A 23,969-nucleotide genomic window follows, 5' to 3' on the forward strand; every position below is an offset into this window, starting at 1 on the left:
AACGACCCGGCAGCGCCACCCGGAGGAGCCATCGAGCTAATGACAGGTTCAGGCAATGTGGGAAATGTCATTATTAAGTGCTTAAGAGATAAATACATAGATAAATCTGATTAAATAGTCAGTTGACTAAAACAGTATTAATGTAGGGTCAATTTCGAGTTAGTTTGCAAGTATTAGGCCTATCAATTTATAAGTAGGCTAGCCAATTAGCCCCTTTCTAATAAAAAAAAACTAAAGTAGTAGTTGTTGCAAACTAACTTGAAATTGCCCCTACATGAACATTTTTTATTTTATTTTATCAATTTACTAATTCATTTAAACGTGCTTTAGGGTTTAGGTTGGTTTCTGGGTACCTGGAATAATAATGCTTCTAGCTTTACAATATTGAAGATGTAGTTATATAGATGTATTTATAACTAACATATTCATTGGTTGCAGGTTAGTTACTTACAGTACTCTAATGATGGAATAATTAATTACTCGACACAGATAAATTTAAGCAATTTGATAAACTAAACATTAAAATAAATTATTTTTGTATAAGTAAATGGAATTTACTTGGAATTGAAATCACAACTCTACCAAAAAATGTTGTGTTTACAATTAAAGGTAAACAAAATGGCCTGTTGAAAAGCTGTGACACTTGATTTCAAATTTGTAATTTGTCATTACAGCTTTTCAATATTACACAAGTCTAATTTGGAAAGGAAGTTGAAATTTGCATTGGGCACTTGGAGGTTGCAACCCTCAACAGTGAGTTTGCAGGAGGAAGAACAGAAAAAAAACATAACCAAATTAATTGCACAAGTGAAACCAGGATAAAAATAGTTCTTAAGAGCCATTCTTAAGAGGACAGAATGTCTCAGATTATTTGGTGAAATATAGGCGACATTGTGAGAGCTGCTTAGCGGAGCTGCAGGAAGATAAACACAAGCTCCAGCGACACTTCACACATTCAAAACGTTGAAGTCACGATCATCGCCGCACTATGAGAAACTCATTATCTATCAGGGCATGTGAGTGTCTGCTCATAATGCTCCAATACTCCAGGTTTGGACTTTAACCAGCGCTCGCTACAACTTTAAGAAATGAATTACTTGTTTTTTCTTTTCTGCAGGAAATCACACGGAGGTGCTCTTGTGCTCACATGACAGGCTGCACCATGGCAGGAGAAATCAATGAAGGTACTGTGAAAAAACGTATTATAGTCTTTTTAACACGGCCTTTCCACATCAATTCCCGGCTACCTTAATGTTTTGCGTCGCGCTACAGTGTCAGGATAGTAGAAATACTGTGTTAAAATGTGGATATTCCGGCTTGTGAGCTCTCGACGTGAACTAATGAGAACTTCGGGTACAATATAATCGGAATGAAATAGCTCCATCCTTAAAGCATTAATTTGTAGTTAATTTGAGTTAGATTCACATATTAATGTTCACTCGGTGACCACTGCCATCGAGTATTAGGTATACACATTACTTTAATGTCATAGGGGCCAAAGGTTTTAGAAAAGTTTTCTTTTTTCCTGCCACGTGAAACCTGTCAGCTGGTCTTTGCTATACTCCAGCAACAAATTACCAGGTCTATACTCAGAGATTTACCATCTTCATCTTATCATCCACACAGTGATGAGAGTCTTAATGCACTGAATTCTAACGTTTGCATTGTCGAAAAAATTGGTATTTTAAAAGCTTCAGCGTATCCCAAGGCAACATGCTGATGCTTTTAATACCCCAATCTGTGTTTGGATATAAAATCAGTAGGTCTACAAAAAGTGTTTTTTGGTACCACACATTGAAATAGAAAAATATTTTGAGCCTCTTAATATTTGATGAACTATTTGCTGCTGATTACATGTGACTTAGATTTAGATGGTTGTGATGCCCTACAGGTGTTGTTCCTCCTTTTAGGCTCAGTTCCTGCCTATTACAGGGAAGTATATGAGGCCGTCCGCTATAGGACAGATGAAAGAGTGCAGGTTGAAGTTTTTCAACGGTTGCTCCAAAGGACAGATCTCCCCAAGGCGGTTTTGGGCCAGGTGAGCGGTCCATACATTTCCAGTGCAGGATGAACATCAAGATGCTGCAGCAGGAGACCGTTTTTAAGAAGCTGTAATACTGCTTTATATGCGTTAACTGTACTGCTTTATGAAATGGAGGAAGCACATGTCAATAAAACATCAGTAAATAATATCAGTAATCAGTAAATAATAATAACAGAATTTAATAAATCTTCTTTCTATACCTAGTCAGAGGAGGGTGCAGCATTGAGCACAAGGGTTTTCAGTTGAATATAAATTAACAACTAACAGTCTGAAAGTATTGTTATCAGAGGTATAAAACAATAGGTCAAACACTTGAGTGTCGAGTATGTGACATCCTAACTCAAATATGTGTTTCATTCTGATAAGATGTTTTGTCACTTACTATTAGGCAATGTAGATAATGTAGATATCGGTGCAATGTCATGGGAAAAAGAAGCTGGTAGTAGCTTTGAGGAGACTATAGACATGATATTACATTCGCTTTAAATAATTGGAAACCTGTCATTTTAATTTAATGCTTTGAGATAGTGCTTAATTTGACACCACATCACTGTTTTGAACTTGCCCTAATTGTGTGGTATATGTCAGAGGGAGTTAATGACTCAAGTATTTTCCTTTTTCTGACCTCCTCATCATATCATTGCCTTTGTGTCTAGTGAGCATTTTTTTTGCATAGAGGAATGCAAACCACATTTTAATATACGTCTCAGACTGAGAAACTCTGACCTTCAGGTCATATTGTCTTTGTCCCACTCAGATTGCTGAGCACGTTGACTCCACAGATGGATTCCTGAGCAAGTTGTCCTTCTATAAAGCGCTTGCTTTGATTGCACTTGCTCAACAAGGGAAGCAACCAAGCCCCAAACTGTTGGAAAACTGCATACAAGGTAGGCGACATTGCTACAGTGACAACTGTGCAATAAAGGTTTTGCTTAATGAGTAGCTTGGTAGTTCCTTAGTGTGTCCAAGGTTTTTCATCTTTTTTTGGCTCACACAGACCCAAGGTTTTATGCTCATTAAAAGTTTACATGTTTTACAGGTTTGCAAATTGTACAGTGATCGTTATAAAGCAACAGATGGATTGTTTGTGATAGCATTTGGATCAAATTTAAATGAAAAAAAATCCACCCCCTTTTTTCACAGTAAAACAAAAGCCAGCATTTCAATTTAGTCAGCATTAATTTTACTTTTACTTTGTTTCCCTTGGTAGCAAATCTATTTTTGTGTGTTACATTCTTTTATAGTGAGTGGGAAGATAATAGGAGGAGAGTGTTATGGTTTTCATAGAAGTAGCCATTATAGAAGTAGCCCTTGTGTGATTATTTAAGGCCCCTGTCTGTTTTTTCAGGTGTGGCTAGCCTCATGCCACTTCCTTACCTGTGAAAGAACATGTTTTCTGCATTTTTCACAGTATGTTACATTAAGAACGCAGCCTTCTTGGAACCTACAGGAAGGGATAAATAAGAGAGCACATGCATGATATGCTCAATACTGTGCTAGCCAGAGGCAAATATTCAGACACAGACAAGCTGCTGAATAGAGAAAAGCAGTTTTCACACCGACATTCCTTACAGTTGGGAAATTCATTTCTTTATAGATGTATTGCGCTAATCACAAAAAACAAACATTAGAAATGGGTGCTTGCTGTGTGCTCAACAGAGTTACCAAAACCTCAGCTAGGTGATCCGAAGGACCTGACCACATTGAGGATGCAGCCAGCTGAGGAGGACACACTGACAATATCCCAGACGCTGGACAACCTTTTGGCCAGAGACACCGTTCACGTGGAGCTCATACCTGAGAAGAAGGGCTTGTTCCTCAAGCATGTTGAGTACCAGGTCACCAGCCAGGCAAGGAATCCTATAAACCCTACTACACACAAATAATTGTGTTAGGAGTAACCAAGAAAATTTAAAAATGTTGCTTCATGACTCTGCATATATCATAAACATCTTGCACTTTTTTTGCTCAAATTTATGTTTTAGCAGTTGTTTATGTTTCATGTAACTTCACATTAATTTATTGGGAGGAAGTAACAATGTGGCTTGTGTGTTTTTTAGCGTTATAAAATATCGGTTTACCGACGGTATAGTGATTTTGATGTCTTCCATGAGGTTTTGCTTCAGCGATTTGCCTACAGAGTGGTGCCAGCACTGCCACCTAAAAGGATGTTAAAGGGAGGTATGTCATAAAAGGGCAACTTCACTCATTGTCAACTTGTTTCGTGGTCTTAGTTTAGGGCGTACATGTATATGAGTGGCGTTAAACTGTCCGTAGCCTTCACTGTTTCAAAATACCCTTTGATTCTAAATGAAAAAGTCCTACAGATGATATTATCAGGAGGATTTTTTTTTAGTTTAGGTGATGTGAGCTGGTTGCTTACCTTATGATCATCTGGACTGAAAAAGTTACCGAAATTTGTGCACAACACTATAAAAGACAACTTAATTTCAGATCTTAAGATCAAGTAAAAAGACACTACATAGGAGAATCCACCATGCACCAAAATGATCTTTTGTCCTCGTGTACTGATGTTTAGCTCAGGGTTAAAGAGCGTTCCACTGATTTAACATATAAAAGATGTATATATTTTCAATTTGATGCATTCTTCTTTCTTGTCCAAGCCTGGCATCTACTATAATTTACTTTACTATACTTTACTTTAAAATAGAGATTAGGAACAGAGGTGGTAGGAAACTAAGTACATTGTACTTCAGTATGATTTTGTAGTGCTTGTACTTTACTGGAGTATTTCCATTTTTTGGCTATTTTTACTCAACTACAATAAGAAAAAATATTGTACTATTACCGCGCTACATTAATTTTACAGCTTTAATTACTTGTTACTTTTTGCAGATGAACAATCGTTATACAAAATTGGTTAAACACTTTACATAGGTACAAAGCTGATTAAAATCTGCACAAACATCACCAGGCGTTCAGTATTTGTTCCAGACCAAAGTACTAGGTAACTTTAGCAGTTATTTTTAATTAATTACTGTAACTTTTCTTTTCCATTATTTTTTCCTTTTAAAAGTTTGTGGAAATAATCTGGTCTAGACTTTTACATTCCTGTTATTAACAGCATCAAATTCCTTAGTATTTAAAATACGTTTTACTCACTGGAGTACTTGTACTTTTGTACAAGTAAATTTTATATCATGTACTTTTGTACTTCAGCTTAAGTAAAGAATTTGAAGTGGTACTTCAACTTGTACCAGAGCAATTTCTTTAGGCAAATACACTCACTTGTTCCTAATTCCTGTTCTCCAGATTTTTTCCATTTTCAAACACGTAGTTTTCAGTTCTATTTAACATGGCCTCAAGTGACATCACTCAAGGCTATTAACCAGGTCTCGCACAACTTCCTCTTGAGCTACAAAAGACTTAGGAGGAAGTAGTTACATGTGATTCATCCCATCCCATTCATACAAACACATGACTCTCATTTCCCCATTAAAGTCTTAGAGGCTGGCATACTTTTGTCCCACACAAATACTCTCTGCCCGTTTATAGCCTCCTTAACCCTATCAGTGTAAACACTCCAGGCTCTTCCCTACTAAAATACTTTAATATTAGCTTTTTTTGTTTTCTCTGTTATCCATTGATAGTCCTGACCTCAGTCTCTGAGCGTGACTTTATTGAGGGGAGGAGACGTGGACTTGGCAGATTCATTAACTTGGTGGCACGACACCCTTTCTTCACAGAGGATGAGCTGGTCAAGACCTTTCTCACCTTCAGTGGTTCTGTATGTAGTTTCTGAAACCTGCTGCCTGGTTTTTGTGGCCTCAGCTGTTGCACAATAAGCATTATCATCATGATGACTGACATCCTGTTCTGACAACTCTGTTTTTTTCCCCTCACCCACTCCTCATCTCTTTCCAAACAGGATGTTCAGACTAAGCTGCGTGATACTTGCAAGAAAACAGGTGATGAGTTCATGACCAATAGAATTGCAACCCAGGCAAAGGTTTGTTTCGGATGCACAAATGAAGACTCCTTACCTAGTTTCCCTGCAAATAATTACTTGTATTTAAACATTTGTTTGATCTGTTTTGTAGGAATATCTTCCAGCTGACATTCAGGCTCAGTTCTCGACAAGCAGAGAACTGATTAGAAATATCCACAACAGCTTCCAGAAGCTGCGGGACAGAGCTGAGAAAATGGCAGAGCGCTCTAAGGAGAATGCAACTGATCTCCTCCTGTTTGGCAAAGAGCTCAGGTATTTCATTATTATGGTTATACAGCCTTTCTGTTGAATCCAGAGGTTTGGGACTGAGAAAGCAAATGTAATAGGATGCAAATCCTTGTCTCTTTCGTGATTGTTAGTTTGAAATGAGTTTGGCTGAAAACACACTACAATATTAGATTCTGTCCCTGTAATGCTGTTTTCTGCAGTGCACTGGGCTCAGATGCGTCGTCTCTTCCCTCCTTGGCCTCTTCAAAAAGCACCTGGGGGACCCTGCGTCAGTCTCTAAAGAGTCTGTCTGTGGAGTTTTCTGTGCTGTCTGACAAAGCTGCTCAGCAGGTACAGCCCTCAGTCCTTTATCCACACCACTTGCTCTGCTGTGCTTGTCCAAAACTGGCACTGGGTAATAAATGTTGTTTTGCTAATGTCCTCAGGGTAGACGGGAAGAGGATGACGTGGTAGAAAAACTAAATATTTTCCTGGATCTGTTGCAGTCATACAAAGTAAGTCAGTTTCAGTTCCTTTTTTTTTTTTTGCCTTTTTTTTTCTGTGTTCATTTAACGTGAGCCCTGCTGCAGGAATACCCCAACCTTTTATAAAAGGTGATGTTGTTTGGATGTTTGTTTCAGATTGCAGGTTAGGGATGCTTAGTGTATGAAATGGAGAATTTTTTTTTTTGTAAATCAGTGCAATAACACCAGTGTGTTTTCTGAGGGAGAAATAATAAATAGCTGTGTAGTTACAGTCAATTCAGTTTCAGTTAGGTACTAACTCCAGGAGATTATGTGATGATACATTTAACAACTCTTCCACACTTGGAAGTGTTGCTTTTTTAATAGTGGGTGGATTGTTCAAATTTAACAAGTGATCAGATAAAGTGCCATTTTTTATTCCTATCCTAAATGTTCTCAAACTTCTTAAATCTATCTGTAGTATATGGTTACAATCATTTCATAATTTGTACAGAAATAAGTATCTTTTAGCTGCTGTGTTGTGCAGCATGGTGCCCTGCCCTTTTAAACCCAGTAAGAAGTGCTGTTATGTGACACTGTGTTTTCCTCTAGGATCTGTGTGAGCGTCATGAGAAGGGCGTGCTCCACGAGCACCAGAAAGCGCTGCACAAATACAGTGTGATGAAGAGGCAGATGATGAGCGCAACCGTTCAGCCTAAAGAGCAGGCGTCTGTGGAGCAGCTCGAATCAAGAATTGTTCAGGTGCTGAATCTCTTTCAGGATGCTCCCTGATTAAACACTGGCCTGAATGTTCCTGTTGCCACATTTGCCACATTTGCACCATTATCTTTGTACTAAACTCTGTCATAAGTTGAATTTAGACATTTTCACAAATTGTGAGTATCAGCACTACTAATGGCTGCTGAAGTATTTATAGTTCATTTTCTTGTTGCAGTTTATTTCCATTGACAACTTCAGTGAAGAGGTGCGGGTTACAAAAGTTGAATAAGTTATAAACTTTCACTTGCAAAGAATTAAAAGACAAATGAAAACACAGTGATTTTAAATGGACTTATTTAACTCTGGTGCTGTATGAATCACTAATATTAGCTATACTGCATTTTTTAAATGTCACAGGGTGTAAATAGGACTACGATTTGCAACTTTAGACTGTACATGCTTAAAAGGTCCCGTGAAATAGATTAATCTATATTTTAGTTGTGAGCTAAATGTGGGGACTTTCACTGAGCAGAGCCTTATCAGTCTTGTCTTGTTTAACCCATTTTACTCGATTGAGTGCAAACATTAAGATTTCTGAATGCCCACCAAAAAAATGTCAGATTGCAATCTTAATTTGATAAAAGGTCAGGATTTTATTCTGTGTTTTTTTTTTTTTTTTATTGTGTTACTAGCAAGAAAATGCCATTCAGACCATGGAGCTGCGTAACTACTTTTCCCTGTTCTGCCTCCACCAAGAGACGCAGCTTATCTTCTCTTACCTCCCAATCACGTCCCACATTCTTGGGGCTTTTGTTAACTCCCAGGTTCAAGGACACAAAGAGGTGAGACTGCTCGTCTGGAAACAAAGTTTTTACACAACTTAGTCATGTTGACATAAGTGGGTTTAGATTTCACATGCACACATATACCATTTCCAGCTTTAAAATCCAAGTAAGGCGCTGATATTTTCAGTTATGTTTCAACTTGTGAACATTTTTAGAAGGCTTCTGCAGATGTTCATGAATATAAATTTACTGAACTTCTTCTAATTTCAAAGGTTTGTAAACCCGCACAACACTAAGCAAAATGTTTCAGCAGTGTATTATATTTGTGTTCAGTGCTACTGCAGGAATTTTGTTAAGAAAATGTAGATAAAATAAAGTGACTTTTCGCTTTTTTTCCCACAGATGGGACAGGTGTGGAATGAACTCCAGCCAAAGCTTGGCTGTCTCTTTGGTGATGATAATGGATTGAGACCGACCATCTGAATCCTAAATGTGCATGTGAAGTAGAAGAGAAACACTGATGAGAATCATAAACTCTGCTCTTTGAGCTAAAGCAAAAAAAACAAAAACAAAAAACAAACCTAAACTGCACAATGTTTTTCCCTTTATAACTTGTTTAATATACATTCTATTTAGGTTTTTAATGTACAAGGCTTCTCACATTTTGAGTTTTATTACCAATCGTATCACCTTGGATTGAAAGGGACAGTGTGCTTGTGAGGTAGTTTACTGTATGTATTCCTTTATGAGGATATAATGCTCATTTCTAAATTACCTTTAATTAACCAAAATACACGAAGGATGATCCTAATATATTTGCTAAAGCACAGATTTTTAAGCATTTAAGAGGTTTTCTACACTAAGATAGTTGAGAAAAATATCTTTATTAAAATATGGTATTATTCTCATCTAAATCTCCAGCTATAGGTTTTTGGTTTCACATAACAACTTTAAAACTTTAAAACAACTTTAAAATTATTATTGTATTTAGATACAGATGTTTAGATTATTATTTAGGATGTTTAGCAGCATACTTTATTTTTTGTTTTTAAAGAAATGTGCTTTTTCTTACTGTTTACATTGAATAACATCTTTGTCTTCCTTGCTTAAATTGTGAAACTCCCCATTTTTTACTATAAGCTGAGTAGGATGCTACAAAGGGCAGAGATTGGAGTTTTATAAGATGTACTCTGCTGCAAGTAGCATAATATATTAATATTAAGACTAAGGTTATTGATTTATTACCAAAGATAGATGATACATTTACTTAAACTAGATTATGACTAAATAGAATATGACAGAATTCCTACAGGTTTTATTTATTTTTTTTAAATTTCTGTCTTTATTTCACAGAAACGTTGTAGGGCTTATCACTCCATACATGGTGACTACCCTACCTGGCAGGGCACTACTGCAGCTATCACAGCTTAAATTAGTCAAATATTGTGTATATGAAAACACACAATCTGGATATTTTTTCTTTGCTTTTCCACCACCTTTCTAATTCTCAGACATGAAATGAAAACAGGGATGCACATGTGAAGGGTCACATATACTTAATCAAAACATCGGGGGAAAAAAGGACAATTTGACATTTATTTAAACTCCTGTTTTAAAAATTACCTCACTAGTCGTCACCATCTGATTTCATCACAACCACACCAAACTGACTGTGTTGACATGAATGCCAATATGTAAATGAGTATAGTTTGTGTAGTTCAACTTTTATTTTATGAAGAAACTAATAATGTATGAAACACATTTTGCAACAAATGTAATGGGAATCACAAAATATAAACTATGCACAAAATACAAAACCAATAAAGGTATTGCTGTAGATACTGTAAATATATACAGAAAATAAAATCATGCTTAACTGTTTTGTATCAGTTATCCTGAAAAATAAAAGGAGGAAACTAAAAATCACTTTTCGGTGTTTAAATTTTATTATGTATCGTGGAAATCAGGATTGACAACTAAGTTTTCAGCTGATATGTTGAAAAAAAAAAGTTTTATCACATTTCTATCACGTGATTTCTTCACGTGTACACTTACACAACGTTTTAAGTCCTTAAGTGATGTGTCCTTCGGGTGAAATGGAATAAAGAGCACTTCACATGAATATGTTGTATCACAGCTCCTCCACCTCCTCCAGTTTGTGGCTTAGAATCATTTCATGACCCTGAAACTTGAAGTATCCAACAAATTTCTTTTTCTGGAGCATCAAAGGAAACCACAGGATGTCATCAGCCCACATCTGACTGAATGGAATTTTGTCACATTCAAACCACTGTGGCCTCATTTCTGGAAAACGAGAAAATAATATCTATATTTTATCATCATTCTTTTAGGACTTCAGGAACTTTGAAATATCATATAAGACATTGTTATATTAGAATGCAAAAATAAACTATTTCCAACTCATCTCCTGTCAGCCAATAAATGTCAAACATAATGAGGACTCTGGATTTTTGTCCCTTATCTTATATTTGATTTGTATGCGATTACTCATCTAAAAAGGACTTAAAAATGTGTGAACCTGTCCTTTTAACTGACAGTGCCATCAAAATTATTATTTTATTGTCCTTTCGGCTTATCCTGCGAGTTCAGGGTCGCCACAGCGGATCATCTTCCGCATGGTGATTTGGCACAGTTTTTACACCAGATGCCCTTCCTGACGCAACCCTCCCCAATTTTTGCCAGGCTTGGACCGGCACTGCACAGCTGGGGATGGGAACGGGCGGTTGGGGGTTCAGTGTCCTGCCTGGAGACACTTCGACATATAGCTGGGACCAGGGATCTACCCAATGACAGTGGCATCAAAATAATACTTATATGAAAAGAATCAACAAACCCAAAAATTTCAAACCGTGCTAGGTTTTAAATTACATGAAGTCTGGGTGAAACTGACTCTTTTCCCAAAATCAAAATAACTTGTTTCAACTTGGGCATGATTTTCCTTACTAGGTGGTACATAATTTGGTTACCTCATTTGTAACCTCTGCATGTGCAAATGTCTCAAACATGCCAACACTGCTCCCAAATCTACAAACTTCATACTTATCACACTTTATCCATAGTTATGGATATAATCTGCTCATTCTTGCCTCATGAAGTCAGTCTTAACTCAGCTTCATCCTCTCAGTTTTCACTGAACGTTAGTGCATTTTCACATTCAAACCTGTGGTTGTGAAACTTGTCCTGATCTCCTGACTCCTCCATGAGCAAATGCTTCTTGTGTGTCTCTGGATTTCACCCTGCTTTAACATTTTATTGCAAACCAAAAACTTTTCCTTCTCCTTCTTCTCCAGGGACTCTGGCATTAAAGTAACATACTGTAAAAGGAAGTCAAGATTAAGAGGAACTAACCGTAAAAATAGAAAAATTCACTTATAAGGGAGTTTTAACACTTCAGTTACTTGGAATTGTGAACAACAATAACAGAGAGTTCCTCTTCAGCTCGAAAACGCATTAAAACGGCTGGAACAAGTGGCACTGCTCTTTTTAAATTAACCACTTAAATGTTTTTTAATATTACAAGTTACTGTCATTGCAAAATTATCACATTTTATTATCAAACACTATTCACTTATAAAATCTCTTAATTTTTTAAATTTAGTTTAAAAATATACCTGAATACTTCACTAAACATAAAACATAGTGAAAACTGCGGTGTAGTGAAAGAACGTACCATCTGATTCTGCTGGTTCTCCTTTGTAAGTGTCGGCTCTGAAAATATGGACGTCAAGTAGCTCAGTTTCTCCGATAAATTCAAACTTGATGTTTCCGACCTTCTCGAGAACATCCACTGTCAGACTACTTTCTTCTTGCAGTTCTCTAAAAATAAAAGATGAACTAAAATTTGGATTATGCATATTTTAAAAACAAGCTCACAGTAAACATTACCAAGACACGTCATAGCAACTAAAAATGGTAAAGTGGTGACTTGGTGTGTCATAGAGTCAAAAATGTAAAAATAAAACTTATTTTAAAATGAGCTACAATTGTGTGACCAGGAATGCTTATCTATAGCTGACTCAATGACAATGTCATTCTCAAAGAATTTAACTTTAATACATTGTATGAAACACTATTACAAGATTTGAATCTTTTCCATTAGTTTTATCTGAACACCACACACACATCACAAAGTATATGTACACTAGTTGATTTTGTCTAAATATTTTCAGTCACAACACTTGATTTTAAACATTTTTGCCTCCTTTATTAATAATAATAAAATAACAAAACGATGCAGCAAACACAACTATACTTACACATAAATCTACAAATGGGAGCCTGCATGCACCAGTATTTAGTTTATTTAGAGTTATTTTTGTTCTAAACTGTGACAAACAAAATACCATGACGTGACTGATTTATTCAGATTTCTTTACACTAAGCAGCTCTTTTCATTTTTGGCAGAAAACAACTCGTGACAGAGCCTGATTGCCTTAAGGGTTTTTCCTGTAGCTTTGGAAAGAACTTCCTGCTGATGATACAGTACAGACTCTTTCATTTATCGTATTAAGCTTGCAAAAAGCATAAACTCACATCTTAACTTTATACTTGTATGAGCCAATCAAGGGTCAACAGTTTAGTTATTTGTTTTATGTAATGTGTGTCTATGTGTAATGTAATTGTTTTATGTAATGTGTGTTTGTGATATGTCTGTGTACTGAAGATGTCATTAGTGACATTATATGGCTTTGATAGTTTACATTTGATGGTTGTCTTTGTAGTTTACCTTTTAGGTTGTTGACCAGTGGTCAAGGAAACAATGCAACGCTAAGGGTTTGTTAAAGAGAGATGCAGTTCAACTCAGCTACTGTAGGGTGCAGATGTGACACGATAGCAGAAGCAGAGGAACTGACAACAAGAAGGAGGTGGACCGCAACAAGGCAGAAGAAAAAGGTTTAGCTCTAGTGGCACACGGTTTCTTACCGAGTTCTGCAAGTCCTGTGAGTTCAGACATACTTTGAGAAACTTGTTTGATGAAACTGCTAGTGAACGTGCTTGTGAGATCACTGGGCTTAAAGTTGTATGTACAATTGATCTGTTATCGGCTAAGTTGAGAAGCATGTACAATAAATGTTCAATGTTTGTCTAACAACGATCTCCGGAGTGAAGTGCTGAAACGTCAGATTCGAGTAAGATCACCTCTACAATACTTTTCTCATATGTTCCCAGTTTTCTATCCTCCACCTAATGCTGTACTCCACCTAATACTGCCTGTGCTGTAACAATAAAGAAAGTTGTTGGTTTCCAGCTTGTGTAATGTTTTTATTAAATGAATGCAAGTACCAAGTGTTACATATTATACACTGTAGAGCTAAAAATTGATTGTGGAATCAACCAAATCTTACCAAACCTATTGTGCTTCTGGGGGGACTACAGTGCATAGTGAAACACATACCAGAAAAGTAAGAAATGAGAAGGATTTGCACCCAGTGAGGTAGAAAGACACATTTCTCTGCAGCTTTCACTGCTTTGTTTCAACACAGACACGGCCACACACTGTCTGACTCTTAAATGAAAACCTGAGTTTACTTGGGTAATTTACCTCTTTGCAGCGTCTTCGATTCCCTCTCCAGGTTGAACTTTGCCCCCGAAGCCGTTCCACTTCCCAGCCCCAAAGCCTCGCTTCTTCATGCCCAGCAGCACCCTGCCCGGCTGGACCACCAGCACCAGTGTCAGCAGCTTGGGGTTCAACATCTCACCTGGAGGAAGGAGGAAGGTTACATAAAGCCAACAAAGACATAATGTTAAGCAACAGTCGCTGGCAGGTCAGCTCGTCCTTGCCTTACCGAATACTTTCTGCCCTAAATATGTGTTAAACTTATTCTTTTTTTCCCGCGTTCACCTCTACAGACAGCGTCACATGACACTCTGATACGTAAAAACGTGGATTGAAACGTAAAAACGCGGACAGATCTGATGCCCGCAAGACTGGCATCAGCAGGTCTATCGTTTGCTATAAAGATCAGACATTGTGTTGGGTTAAAATCTGCTCGACTAGAAACTGCAGACATACACCGATCAGGCATTATGACCACATTATGACCACCCGTGCAATTAAATGCAACCTATTTACAATGAATGAGGTGGTCAAAACCTCTCTTATAATGCACTCGACTCCCCTAGCCACCCTATCACCTTTTTGACCGTTTCAACTTAGAAAAAATGATAACCCTGTAAATGGAATTCATAGCAGATCCAGTGTATTGTGTTGAACTAGATTGCATAGGTGGTCATGGTTTTATGCCTCATCGGTGTACACTCGTTACTTTAAAATATTCCAGTGTTATTGAAAATGCAAAAAAATTATGCAAATTATTATTCAAATATTTATAAATTATTTACAATTTATTTTATATTTAATTACATTTATACATCAACTAGATGTACCACTGCAAATTATATACTCAAGTTGAAGTACAAGCTCTAAAATGTATTTAAAGCTACAACTACTGCAATAAGAAAGGAATGTATTTTAAACAGTAAGGAATTACTACATTAGTCTAGTTGGGAATTGCTGATTACATTGTCAGTAATCTTTGTGATAATGAAATGTAAGCGACTATCATAGGTAGGAACTATTGTTCTCAGTACTTTGCAGTAAGGTGACATCTTTAGGGATCACACAGTTTGTCTTTAACCAATGACAAGTTGTATTTCCCCGCAAGCGCAGTTAGGCACACGGGAAATCAAGTCAAAAACAATGTGGTTCTTCTCTCTGCGAAGGAGATGTGTCCACACATCTTCATGTTTAATGAAGAAGTTAAAAGGTAGAACCCCGGCGGAGCAACGCTGGCTAACACGACAGCTCCGAGACCCGTACGTCAAAGCTTCTCACGCCCAAAACTTTCGGTGCCGAAGCGCCTTCAAGCTGCTGGAGATAGATGACAAGTTCAAGCTGTTACAGCCGGGATTCAGTGTGGTGGACTGCGGAGCTGCACCTGGAGCCTGGAGCCAGGTGGCAGTCCAGAGGGTCAACTCAGCCGGGACAGGTAAAAGGAGAGACAGGTGTACATGTGACGAGGGCACCGGTCTGTGTTCTGACAGTGTAGAACACAGAAAGTGTGCTCACTATAGCCATAGGCCAAATAAAGCAATCCAACATTTCTGCCATTACTGACTAAAATGTAAAAAATACAGTAGGTGGATGCAATTATGGATAATAGCCTATTGGAGAAACAAATAGATTTAAATTAATATACATTTATAAATAACAAAGTTTTGACTAATTCTATCAAATCAAAAACATGTCTTAATACAACAATTTTTAATTAAACTTCATTCCATTCAGAAGAAACGCCTGATTTTCACCTGAAGGCAAACTAATACATCTACTCAGATTGTAGATGTATTGAGTGTGTAAATGTACTGAGCCCACTGAGCAGCTGGGTCAAAAGAACCTATGTCTCCATGTGTGTTTTTATTCTGCTGGTCAAGAGACGAAACTGGCAACTTTACAGTCACAAGGTCACTTCTCTAACCATTAGGGATTTTATTCAGAACTAGTGATCAATTAAACAAGCAAACTTTAACTACAGTATTTTAATAGTTCTCACTGGATTATCGTCAGTTTTTTTTTTTTAAATATTCCTAGATCCAGAGTTACCACATGGCACAGTCGTTGGAATTGATCTACTGAACATACCACCTTTAGACGGTGCCTACTTCCTGTCCAGTCATGATGTCACCGACCCTTCCACACACGCTAAGCTGCTGGCACTGCTCCCCAACAACCAGGCTCATGTCATCCTGAGTGACATGGCACCCAACGCTAGCGGTTTTCAAATTATGGACCATGAGAAACTTGTTGCGATGTGTTTGTCTTTGATAGACTTGGCTGAAAAGATTTTACGGCCAGGAGGCTCACTGCTTTGTAAATACTGGGATGGGTTCCTTGTTAATAAACTCCAGGAGAAGCTCTTGAGTTCATTTAATAGTGTTCGGACTATAAAGCCAAGGGCCAGCAGGATGGATTCAGCTGAGAGATATTTCCTCGCTAGAACATACAGAAAGCCAGCAAAATGACTGTACTTGTCTTTTATTTTCCCAAAGCAAATTCTAAAATTAACAGCTTGGTCAATTTATGTTTTTTGAGCATCAATAGAGAAGCCCTTTTTGTTTTTGATGAGAAAATAGATCAAAAGCTGATGCTCACTTCATAGCTTTGATCAAAAGGTGGCACTGTTGAGGCATCAGTAAAGCTCACAACTGCACAGCCACACCACACACTGTTGCTGGCTCTCTGTAACTTAACACATTACTAACAGTAAATCAGTAATATGTAAAACCTATGCGAGAGTCATGAGTGTGACATTTCTCAAGAGGCCAGTGCTGTATTTCCTACTAACTTATTGTTTGCCAGACAGTGTTTGTTTTACACACAGTTTGGGATTTGCTTTGTTACAGAAAGTCATTTACCGGTGCTGCTTAAAGCTAATAATTTGCACTGCCAGCCATGTAGAAATATGTAATCATTCTCTCATTGAGAGTTTATGAAGGGAAAACCTAACACATAACAGTCACATCCAGCATGACTAATGGGAAGTGGGATGATACTGAAGCTTGGCACTATGCAAGTGTTGTTGGGCTCTGCTCTCTGACAGTCGAGAGATGGCCATTTCCTGGGAAAATGGTTTCAGGCCAGTTAACAGATTTTCTTCTAAAATTCTAGCTTAAATCACTAGAAAAGAACTGTTCATTCTTATTTGTTTCTGTGCTTATTCATGCTGATTTGATTCTGTTCTGACCAGTTTCAAACCAGTGGTAATGAGGATAAAGGATGTTTCTATCAGAGTGTAAACCTATTATTGGATACCACAAAAATCTATATGGGGATCCATAGTATAGCTGTGCTGATAAAACATCTGAAACGTCATAAGTGTTAGTGTTTGCTTGAAGTCCAGGCAGTCCAGTTGCAGGGGCCGGGCACATACTTTTGGGCTCTGGACATACCCTCAGTGGGCCTCCTTTCCTTTAAACACTTTCATGTATGTTGAAATAGCTTAGTTGCTTCCTCTTTTATCCTTTCTTGGGCATTTTTGTCAGACAGAGATGGGGAATGACATGCAACAAAACAGACCCCAGCTGGACCAGGAGCACTTCATCCTGTGGGCCACCAGGTTCCCTCCATGAAGAAAAGCCTTAATAAAATGCATCCATTGTTTTGGGTCTCATGAAAACCAGTTTGGCCATTTGTGTTAGTTTAATGAATGTGTATTATTTCTCAGACAGGCACTAATTTAGAACATTATTTTCATGATGCTAGTTAATGTCTTTCATATAGAGAGCTGAAGTGAAGTTAAAACTTCCATGTTCTTCTCCAGATTCCCAAATCCTTCAAAATCCAGTTATGATAATGTTCATGGAACATGAACTACATTTTCATGGCAGCTGTAGTTTTTGCACCAACTTTTTGGCTTAACAAACCCATTTCTACAAACACAGATGAAAGAAATGTTGAGTGACAGATTGCATTGATTTATAGAAGCTAGTTGAGCACAGAGAAACCTGGAAGTAATGACTTTGGCTCCATAAACCTTAAGAATATGTGGGGGGAGACAATATATTTTTTTGCCCTCTAAACTGCAAAAGGATTGCTTTTACATTCAATAATAAAATACAAGTAAACAAGAATTCACTGGAGTCATATCTTTAAAGTGTTCGTAGAGTTCGCCCTTAATGTTTGATGGAAAACCTGAAGCATAAAACAGTGCAAAATGGCTGCATTATCTCGTTTAGTAGCATCTTCATAAGCTCATTGTCACCTCATCCTCAGTAGTATGGAGGGAAATAAATGCTACTTCTCAGCAAACTTAGCCAGGACACTGTACAGCTGTTTTCCCTCGAATTCAGATTGTTATTGGCTTCCTTTTCTGTTTGGGTAGCCTGAACATTTCTAGGGACTTTTTCCAGCTGAATACACATTCCCCGCAGCATAACTGGAAGCTCTTTATTCCTTATGAAAATAACTGCTAATAAACTGATAAATTAACATTCTTATTAAAATCTGATTATTTCTAAATGAATCTTTAAAGTCTGATGATTCCACAAAATTAAAATTAGAAGCCTCATCAAACATGAAGTTGCATTTATGGCGGTGAAGGTAGAGATGGCTCACATGAATAAATTAATATGGGGAATGTTTGGCTGTTCTGTCTCAAGAGAGGAGAGTAATACAGTATGAACAGAAACATTCATGCCTCTGCAGAAAAGGGGGATTGACCTCTTAAGATTATTGTTTGGAATGAATGGGAGCAGCCACGCCTGTTGATGAAGCGGATAGTGAAAGATGTGAACAGATGACCAATTTTACTTCTCATTACTTGTTAATTATTCAGCCCTTTGCTATGTAGATTTAAATTATGCCAAAATTACTGTGGGATTTATGTAAATTCCAGTGGAGCCGAACACTCGAGCTCAGGATGAATGATGATTCATTCATAGGTTAATTCAGTCTTCTCTGGCCAGCTGCAGGTTCAGATGTAAATATTAGTAAATTACGAGAGAAAAACAGTCGCAGAGCCTCTAATTTCAAATTCAGATCTGATGCTGAGATGCTGTAATTGCCTCAATGATCACCTCGATTTGAAAACAAATCTGCCACACAAAAATATCATTTTAAACTACTTCAGATGAATATGTTTGTATACCCTCTATTTGTCTCATGTGATTCACAATATTAAAGCAATGCATACAAAAATCCTACACATGATTTGGATTGAATATATAGTCTATGTCCGATTCCAACATATTTCAAGCTTCAAATATTCGTAGGATCCTCTCTGTTTTCTGTAAGATTAAGTGTAAGGTAATATATGATTAAGTTAAGAGGATGAAGAGGAGTGTAATTAGGTGCCACTTAGTGTCACCTTAATCAAGTAGCACCTGGACATTTCTGTGCATTACCACACAGTCTTTTGGAGGATAGTAATTTCCTTTACAGCTTATGAATAAAATTGTGTTCACTTGAGTGAGTTCTTAATAGATACGTACATGTGCTTCTTTCTGTTTGCTCTGATGGTATTTGCCCTTAAAAGCTTGCACACATATGGAAAAATGTCTATTTTGAATTTTTTGAAGTCGGAAAAGTATTTTTTCTCTATATCCATGCTCTCATAAAATCTTATAAAAAAGGATCACAAAGACGCCAAATTCCGTTTATGAGGCACGAAAATTGACATTTTGTAAGAGATACTGTGATTCTTTTTAAAAGAAATTCTCTCCAGCTCAATAATAAATTCAAACAATCTTTCTAATATTGACACAGTGGAAGTCTGAAGTTTACAGGAAATTAAATAGTCTGTAATATCATTTCTAACCATCGTGCCATTCAATCCCTTGGCTGACCTGAGTTGCCAAAATGAATTGCTTGTCTGACAACATTCATCATTCCCTGAGCCTGTCCCTGGATGTTAGCAGAGTGAGCCAAGCAGGCATTCACTGACACAAAGTAATGACTACCATTATGATGATAATTTTATACCTCCGTCACAGATAAACGAATTTGAAATCTCAGAAATCTCTTTTTCTGTGTCCCTTTTTGCAGTTTATGATGCTGGTGTTTTGGCAAGTTATTTGACATAATGACATTGAAATTTCCCTGTAAACATCTGGGTTTTTGAGAAAATGTGGGAGCTTAAAATGAAGCACGCAAATTAAATACTCATGCATGTTCACACATGATATTAAACCCAAAGCACTCCTGTGCGTCTCACGCAGTGAGGTGTTAAAAGTCTGCCAAAAACTTCCAGGTGCTTTTGTTGCTGCCTCTCTAGTGCCATCAGACAAAGGGACACATGTCAGTGAATAATCAAGCAATCTCCTCTTGATCTTTGCTTTGTTGAGGTTGCCCCGGTCGTGCAGAAAAATGTCAGGAACATTATTGCAAACAGGGTGAAGGATGGTTGTGGGAGGAGGGTTAAAGATACAAGGGAAAAACAAAACATTGGCTGCAGAGAACAAACAAAGCACAGGGTGATCTCTGTGGCACCATTTTCCATCCCCATATCTACTGACATTTACTGGGAAGAATGGAAAATGATTGCAGATGAAAAACAAAAGATAATAACCTAATAATGTTCACATCATTTTAAATGAGTATTTCCCATAGGGTGCATTCAACAGACTTACTTTTAAGTTCACAATGTTGTAGCAAAGCCTAAACTTCTGCCGAACCACAACAAAAGGTTTGTAGATAAATGTGAGGTGGGAAAGGAGGATGGCAGTGATAAAAACATTCCACATCATAATCTTCACAGTTTTTGTAAACTGACTACCCAGTGCTCTGTTTTGGAAATTACAGCTATTACTAGAGAAGGTCTAGGCTGATGAAACAGTCTGCCCAGAAGTGGAAGCTCTCGTTTTTAAAAAACACTTTAAACATGAGTATAGCTTTAAAATCCACTGGAACTCATGAATAATAATCAATGATCAGCATCAGCTTGCCTTTGAAAACCAGAAGATCACTTACCAGCCTTTGTAAACACTTCAAGCTTTAGTAATGGTTAGATCTTGATACCATGTGTTTCCTGTGAATCACCGAATGAGTCAGTATGAATTAGATTTTTTTTTTTATTCCAGTTTGTTATTTTGAAAATAAAGTTGTCTATACCTAGACTATGTAAATCTACATAATCACAGTTTGTGAATGGAGAAAAAGACTGTGAGGGTTCTGGTTACAGTCAACTCCACAATAAGAATTGGATTTTTAATCATTTCATCATCACTGGCTCAGGGACAGTGTTAGTGGATCTACAGCAAAGCTCTGACGTGTCTACTCACCACGGGTGAAGCAGTTCACAGAACACTAAAAATAATAAATTAGACTATAAATGTTGTTTTTAGTCCAAATATATACAGGTCTTGGAGTGTAAATAGTGAAGCAGAGCTGTTTAATAGCAGGGAGACTGAGCAAGGTGGATATATTTTGAGTTTTATGCTTAAGTTTAAGTTGCATATTATGGCTTTAAATAGAGAGTCCTATGCAAATCTGTAATTAGTGGGAGAGCTGTAAGCACAGCTCTCACACTTATGAGATCCTTTATCTTTATTAGTGGGAGAGCTGTAAGCACAGCTCTCACACTATTGAGATCCTTTCTCTTTATTATTAGTGGGAGAGCTGTAAGCACAGCTCTCATTAGTGGGAGAGCTGTAAGCACAGCTCTCACACTTATGAGATCCTTTTCTTTATTATTATTATTATTTCGCCGTTTTTCGGTCACTATCTCCTCCTAGACGGTTTGTCGTAGAAACTTCGTTCCACTTCCTAAACGTAGGTCTCTTTTAGGAGATCTATGCTATTACTTTTCTTATTAATAACTTTTATACTTTTTATTATATTTCACTTTTTATCAACTTTTTTTCCCATTGAAAATGAATGGAAGCCACTTAAAACTTCCCTTCAACTTGCCACTTTTCATCTGCCTCTTGTGTCATCATACTTTGGAGTAGAAACTTCATTTAAACTTTATACGGGTCTAGATCCTTTCAACTTTTTCTGGGTGGATCAGCTTCTTTGTATCTTTTATACTTTTTGAATAATCGCAGTTTTAGTTTTAGGCAACTTTTGGAGCTTTTTCAACTTTTCCATTAGTGTGTATTGCGGAATGTTGGAGCAGCTAGAGTGGGTGACATCACACGCACTCTAACTTTTCAGCTTCCACTTTTAGCAACTTTTTTCCTTCTTTTCCTTCTTTCCTTCAATCAACTTTAATCTTACATAAACAAACTATACATCAGAATGTAGGTATTTTTGTCTTCTTTCAGTAAATATAACTCTCATAGTGACAGGACTGACGGTTCTTTCTCCAAGAGTCCAGAAGCGGAGAGAGTGCCGTCTGAAACTCCCATTGGAGCCCATTATAACAGAGGTTCTTAAATTCTCCTCAAATCACAAACGGGGGGCTGTTTTCAAATTGCCACCACGCCTTCATTTTATGGAGTATATTCAAATAAAGTACATCAGTGTGTTCATTGAAGCCTTTTGTCACTCACAGTTTTTGAATTGTTTCGATAGGACTAATACTTTTCATATTTTGAGCATTTTGCGAGGCATAGTCTCAGTACTTTTCCAGCCTGCCTTTGCATTTGGCTCACATGACTCAGCAGGCAGGCAGCAGTCATTGTCATGGTAACGGACACAGCTGCATGACGTCATGTAATCAGCCTCAGAGCTGTGTCCACACACTTTACCTGAGTTTTTCTCCCTCAACATACACAGTGGAGACACACACAGACACACACCCTCACAGACAGGAAATACCCTTTCAAAATAAAAGCCTTTCATAATATTTTATCCACTTTTTAGCATTTAAATGCTAAAATGACTTTGTGGTGAAGTTTCCCTACACACACACCCTCACAGATAGGAAACACACTTTCAAAATAAAAGCCTTTCATAATATTTTATCCACTTTTTAGCATTTAAATGCTAAAATGACTTTGTGGTGAAGTTTCCCTACACACACACACCCTCACAGACAGGAAACACACTTTCAAAATAAAAGCCTTTTATCATTCTTATTTTAATTATTTAGCATTTAAATGCTAAAATGAGTTTGTTTTGAAGTCTCCCTACAGTGGACACACAAACTACCACACAGACACAGACAGGAAACACACTTTCAAATTAAAAGCTCTTTTCAACTTTTTTTTCTCAACAGTTTTTCAGCATTAAAATGGTTCCTTCATTTCTAAGTAGTTACTTCTAGCTTTTTTCTTTACACTTTAATAGCAACTTTTTTACTTTGCTTCTTTTTTTTGTTTCTTTTAACTTTGGGAATATTTACCTTTTCCTTTGTTTCTTACTACTTCTTTCCACTTTTGTTAATCAAGTTGTTGCTTTTTCACTTCTTCCTTTACACTTTTAATAGCAACTTTTTTACTTTGCTTCTTTCTTTGTTTCTTTTAACTTTGGGAATATTTACCTTTTCCTTTGTTTCTTACTACTTCTTTCAACTTTTGTTAATCAAGTTGTTGCTTTTTCACTTCTTACTTTTTTCTTTACACTTTCAATAGCACCACGCCTTCATTTTATGGAGTATCTTCAAATAAAGTACATCAGTGTGTTCATTGAAGCCTTTTGTCACTCACAGTTTTTGAATTGTTTCGATAGGACTAATACTTTTTCATATTTTGAGCATTTTGCGAGGCATAGTCTCAGCACTTTTCCAGCCTGCCTTTACATTTGGCTCACATGACTCAGCAGGCAGGCAGCGGGCAGCAGTCATTGTCATGGTAACGGACACAGCTGCATGACGTCATGTAATCAGCCTCAGAGCTGTGTCCACACACTTTACCTGAGTTTTTCTCCCTCAACATACACAGTGGAGACACACACAGACACACACCCTCACAGATAGGAAACACACTTTCAAAATAAAAGCCTTTCATAATATTTTATCCACTTTTTAGCATTTAAATGCTAAAATGACTTTGTGGTGAAGTTTCCCTACACACACCCACAGACAGGAAACACACTTTCAAAATAAAAGCCTTTTATCATTCTTATTTTAATTATTTAGCATTTAAATGCTAAAATGAGTTTGTTTTGAAGTCTCCCTACAGTGGACACACAAACTACCACGCAGACACAGACAGGAAACACACTTTCAAATTAAAAGCTCTTTTCAACTTTTTTTTTTTCAACAGTTTTTCAGCATTAAAATGGTTCCTTCATTTCTAAGTAGTTACTTCTAGCTTTTTTCTTTACACTTTAATAGCAACTTTTTTACTTTGCTTCTTTTTTTTGTTTCTTTTAACTT

The 23,969-nt window shown here is 37.1% G+C and overlaps 3 protein-coding genes across 6 annotated transcripts; 2 read left to right on the top strand and 1 right to left on the bottom strand.

The window, feature by feature from the left end:
* Positions 1-757: 757 nt before the first annotated feature.
* On the top strand, positions 758-10,116 carry snx8a (sorting nexin 8a). Of its 3 annotated transcripts, none has more exons than XM_067477829.1 (14): positions 758-1,016; positions 1,118-1,184; positions 1,892-2,038; positions 2,802-2,931; positions 3,704-3,894; positions 4,105-4,225; positions 5,656-5,792; positions 5,934-6,014; positions 6,106-6,266; positions 6,443-6,572; positions 6,668-6,736; positions 7,298-7,447; positions 8,098-8,247; positions 8,593-10,116. In XM_067477829.1, exons 2-14 carry the CDS (start codon positions 1,179-1,181, stop codon positions 8,671-8,673), a joined length of 1,554 nt encoding a protein of 517 aa, XP_067333930.1. In that variant the 5' UTR covers positions 758-1,016; positions 1,118-1,178; the 3' UTR covers positions 8,674-10,116. The 3 variants fall into 3 exon arrangements, with proteins under 3 accessions (XP_067333930.1, XP_067333929.1, XP_067333931.1); XM_067477828.1 differs by having other exon boundaries at positions 1,911-2,038; XM_067477830.1 differs by lacking the exon at positions 1,892-2,038 and having other exon boundaries at positions 759-1,016.
* nudt1 (nudix (nucleoside diphosphate linked moiety X)-type motif 1) lies at positions 10,114-14,158 on the bottom strand. Of its 2 annotated transcripts, none has more exons than XM_067477831.1 (4): positions 13,998-14,158; positions 13,754-13,910; positions 11,882-12,045; positions 10,114-10,494 (listed from the first exon to the last, which is right to left on the bottom strand). In XM_067477831.1, exons 2-4 carry the CDS (start codon positions 13,903-13,905, stop codon positions 10,322-10,324), a joined length of 489 nt encoding a protein of 162 aa, XP_067333932.1. In that variant the 5' UTR covers positions 13,906-13,910; positions 13,998-14,158; the 3' UTR covers positions 10,114-10,321. The 2 variants fall into 2 exon arrangements, with proteins under 2 accessions (XP_067333932.1, XP_067333933.1); XM_067477832.1 differs by having other exon boundaries at positions 11,882-12,027; positions 13,998-14,150.
* A 661-nt stretch (positions 14,159-14,819) lies between these two features.
* On the top strand, positions 14,820-18,199 carry mrm2 (mitochondrial rRNA methyltransferase 2). Its single transcript, XM_067477926.1, has 2 exons — positions 14,820-15,200; positions 15,803-18,199. The coding sequence occupies exons 1-2, from the start codon at positions 14,852-14,854 to the stop codon at positions 16,231-16,233; spliced, it is 780 nt and encodes a 259-aa protein (XP_067334027.1). The 5' UTR covers positions 14,820-14,851; the 3' UTR covers positions 16,234-18,199.
* The last annotated feature ends 5,770 nt before the right edge of the window (positions 18,200-23,969 follow it).

This window comes from Channa argus, chromosome 15, assembly GCF_033026475.1.
Source record: "Channa argus isolate prfri chromosome 15, Channa argus male v1.0, whole genome shotgun sequence".
Classification (NCBI taxonomy): domain Eukaryota; kingdom Metazoa; phylum Chordata; class Actinopteri; order Anabantiformes; family Channidae; genus Channa; species Channa argus.

Excerpts from the sequence above, each read along its gene's own strand:
- snx8a (XM_067477828.1), top strand. The coding sequence starts at position 1,148 with ATGACAGGCTGCACCATGGCAGGAGAAATCAATGAAG. Across the intron at positions 1,185-1,910 it reads GGCAGGAGAAATCAATGAAG|GCTCAGTTCCTGCCTATTAC; the intron begins GTACTGTGAAAA and ends TCCTCCTTTTAG. Across the intron at positions 6,573-6,667 it reads CTGACAAAGCTGCTCAGCAG|GGTAGACGGGAAGAGGATGA; the intron begins GTACAGCCCTCA and ends TAATGTCCTCAG.
- nudt1 (XM_067477831.1), bottom strand. The coding sequence starts at position 13,905 with ATGTTGAACCCCAAGCTGCTGACACTGGTGCTGGTGGTCCAGCCGGGC. Across the intron at positions 12,046-13,753 it reads ATCGAAGACGCTGCAAAGAG|TTCATCTTTTATTTTTAGAG; the intron begins GTAAATTACCCA and ends TCCAAATTTTAG. Across the intron at positions 10,495-11,881 it reads AGAACCAGCAGAATCAGATG|AAATGAGGCCACAGTGGTTT; the intron begins GTACGTTCTTTC and ends CTCGTTTTCCAG.
- mrm2 (XM_067477926.1), top strand. The coding sequence starts at position 14,852 with ATGACAAGTTGTATTTCCCCGCAAGCGCAGTTAGGCACACGGGAAATC. Across the intron at positions 15,201-15,802 it reads GGTCAACTCAGCCGGGACAG|ATCCAGAGTTACCACATGGC; the intron begins GTAAAAGGAGAG and ends AAATATTCCTAG.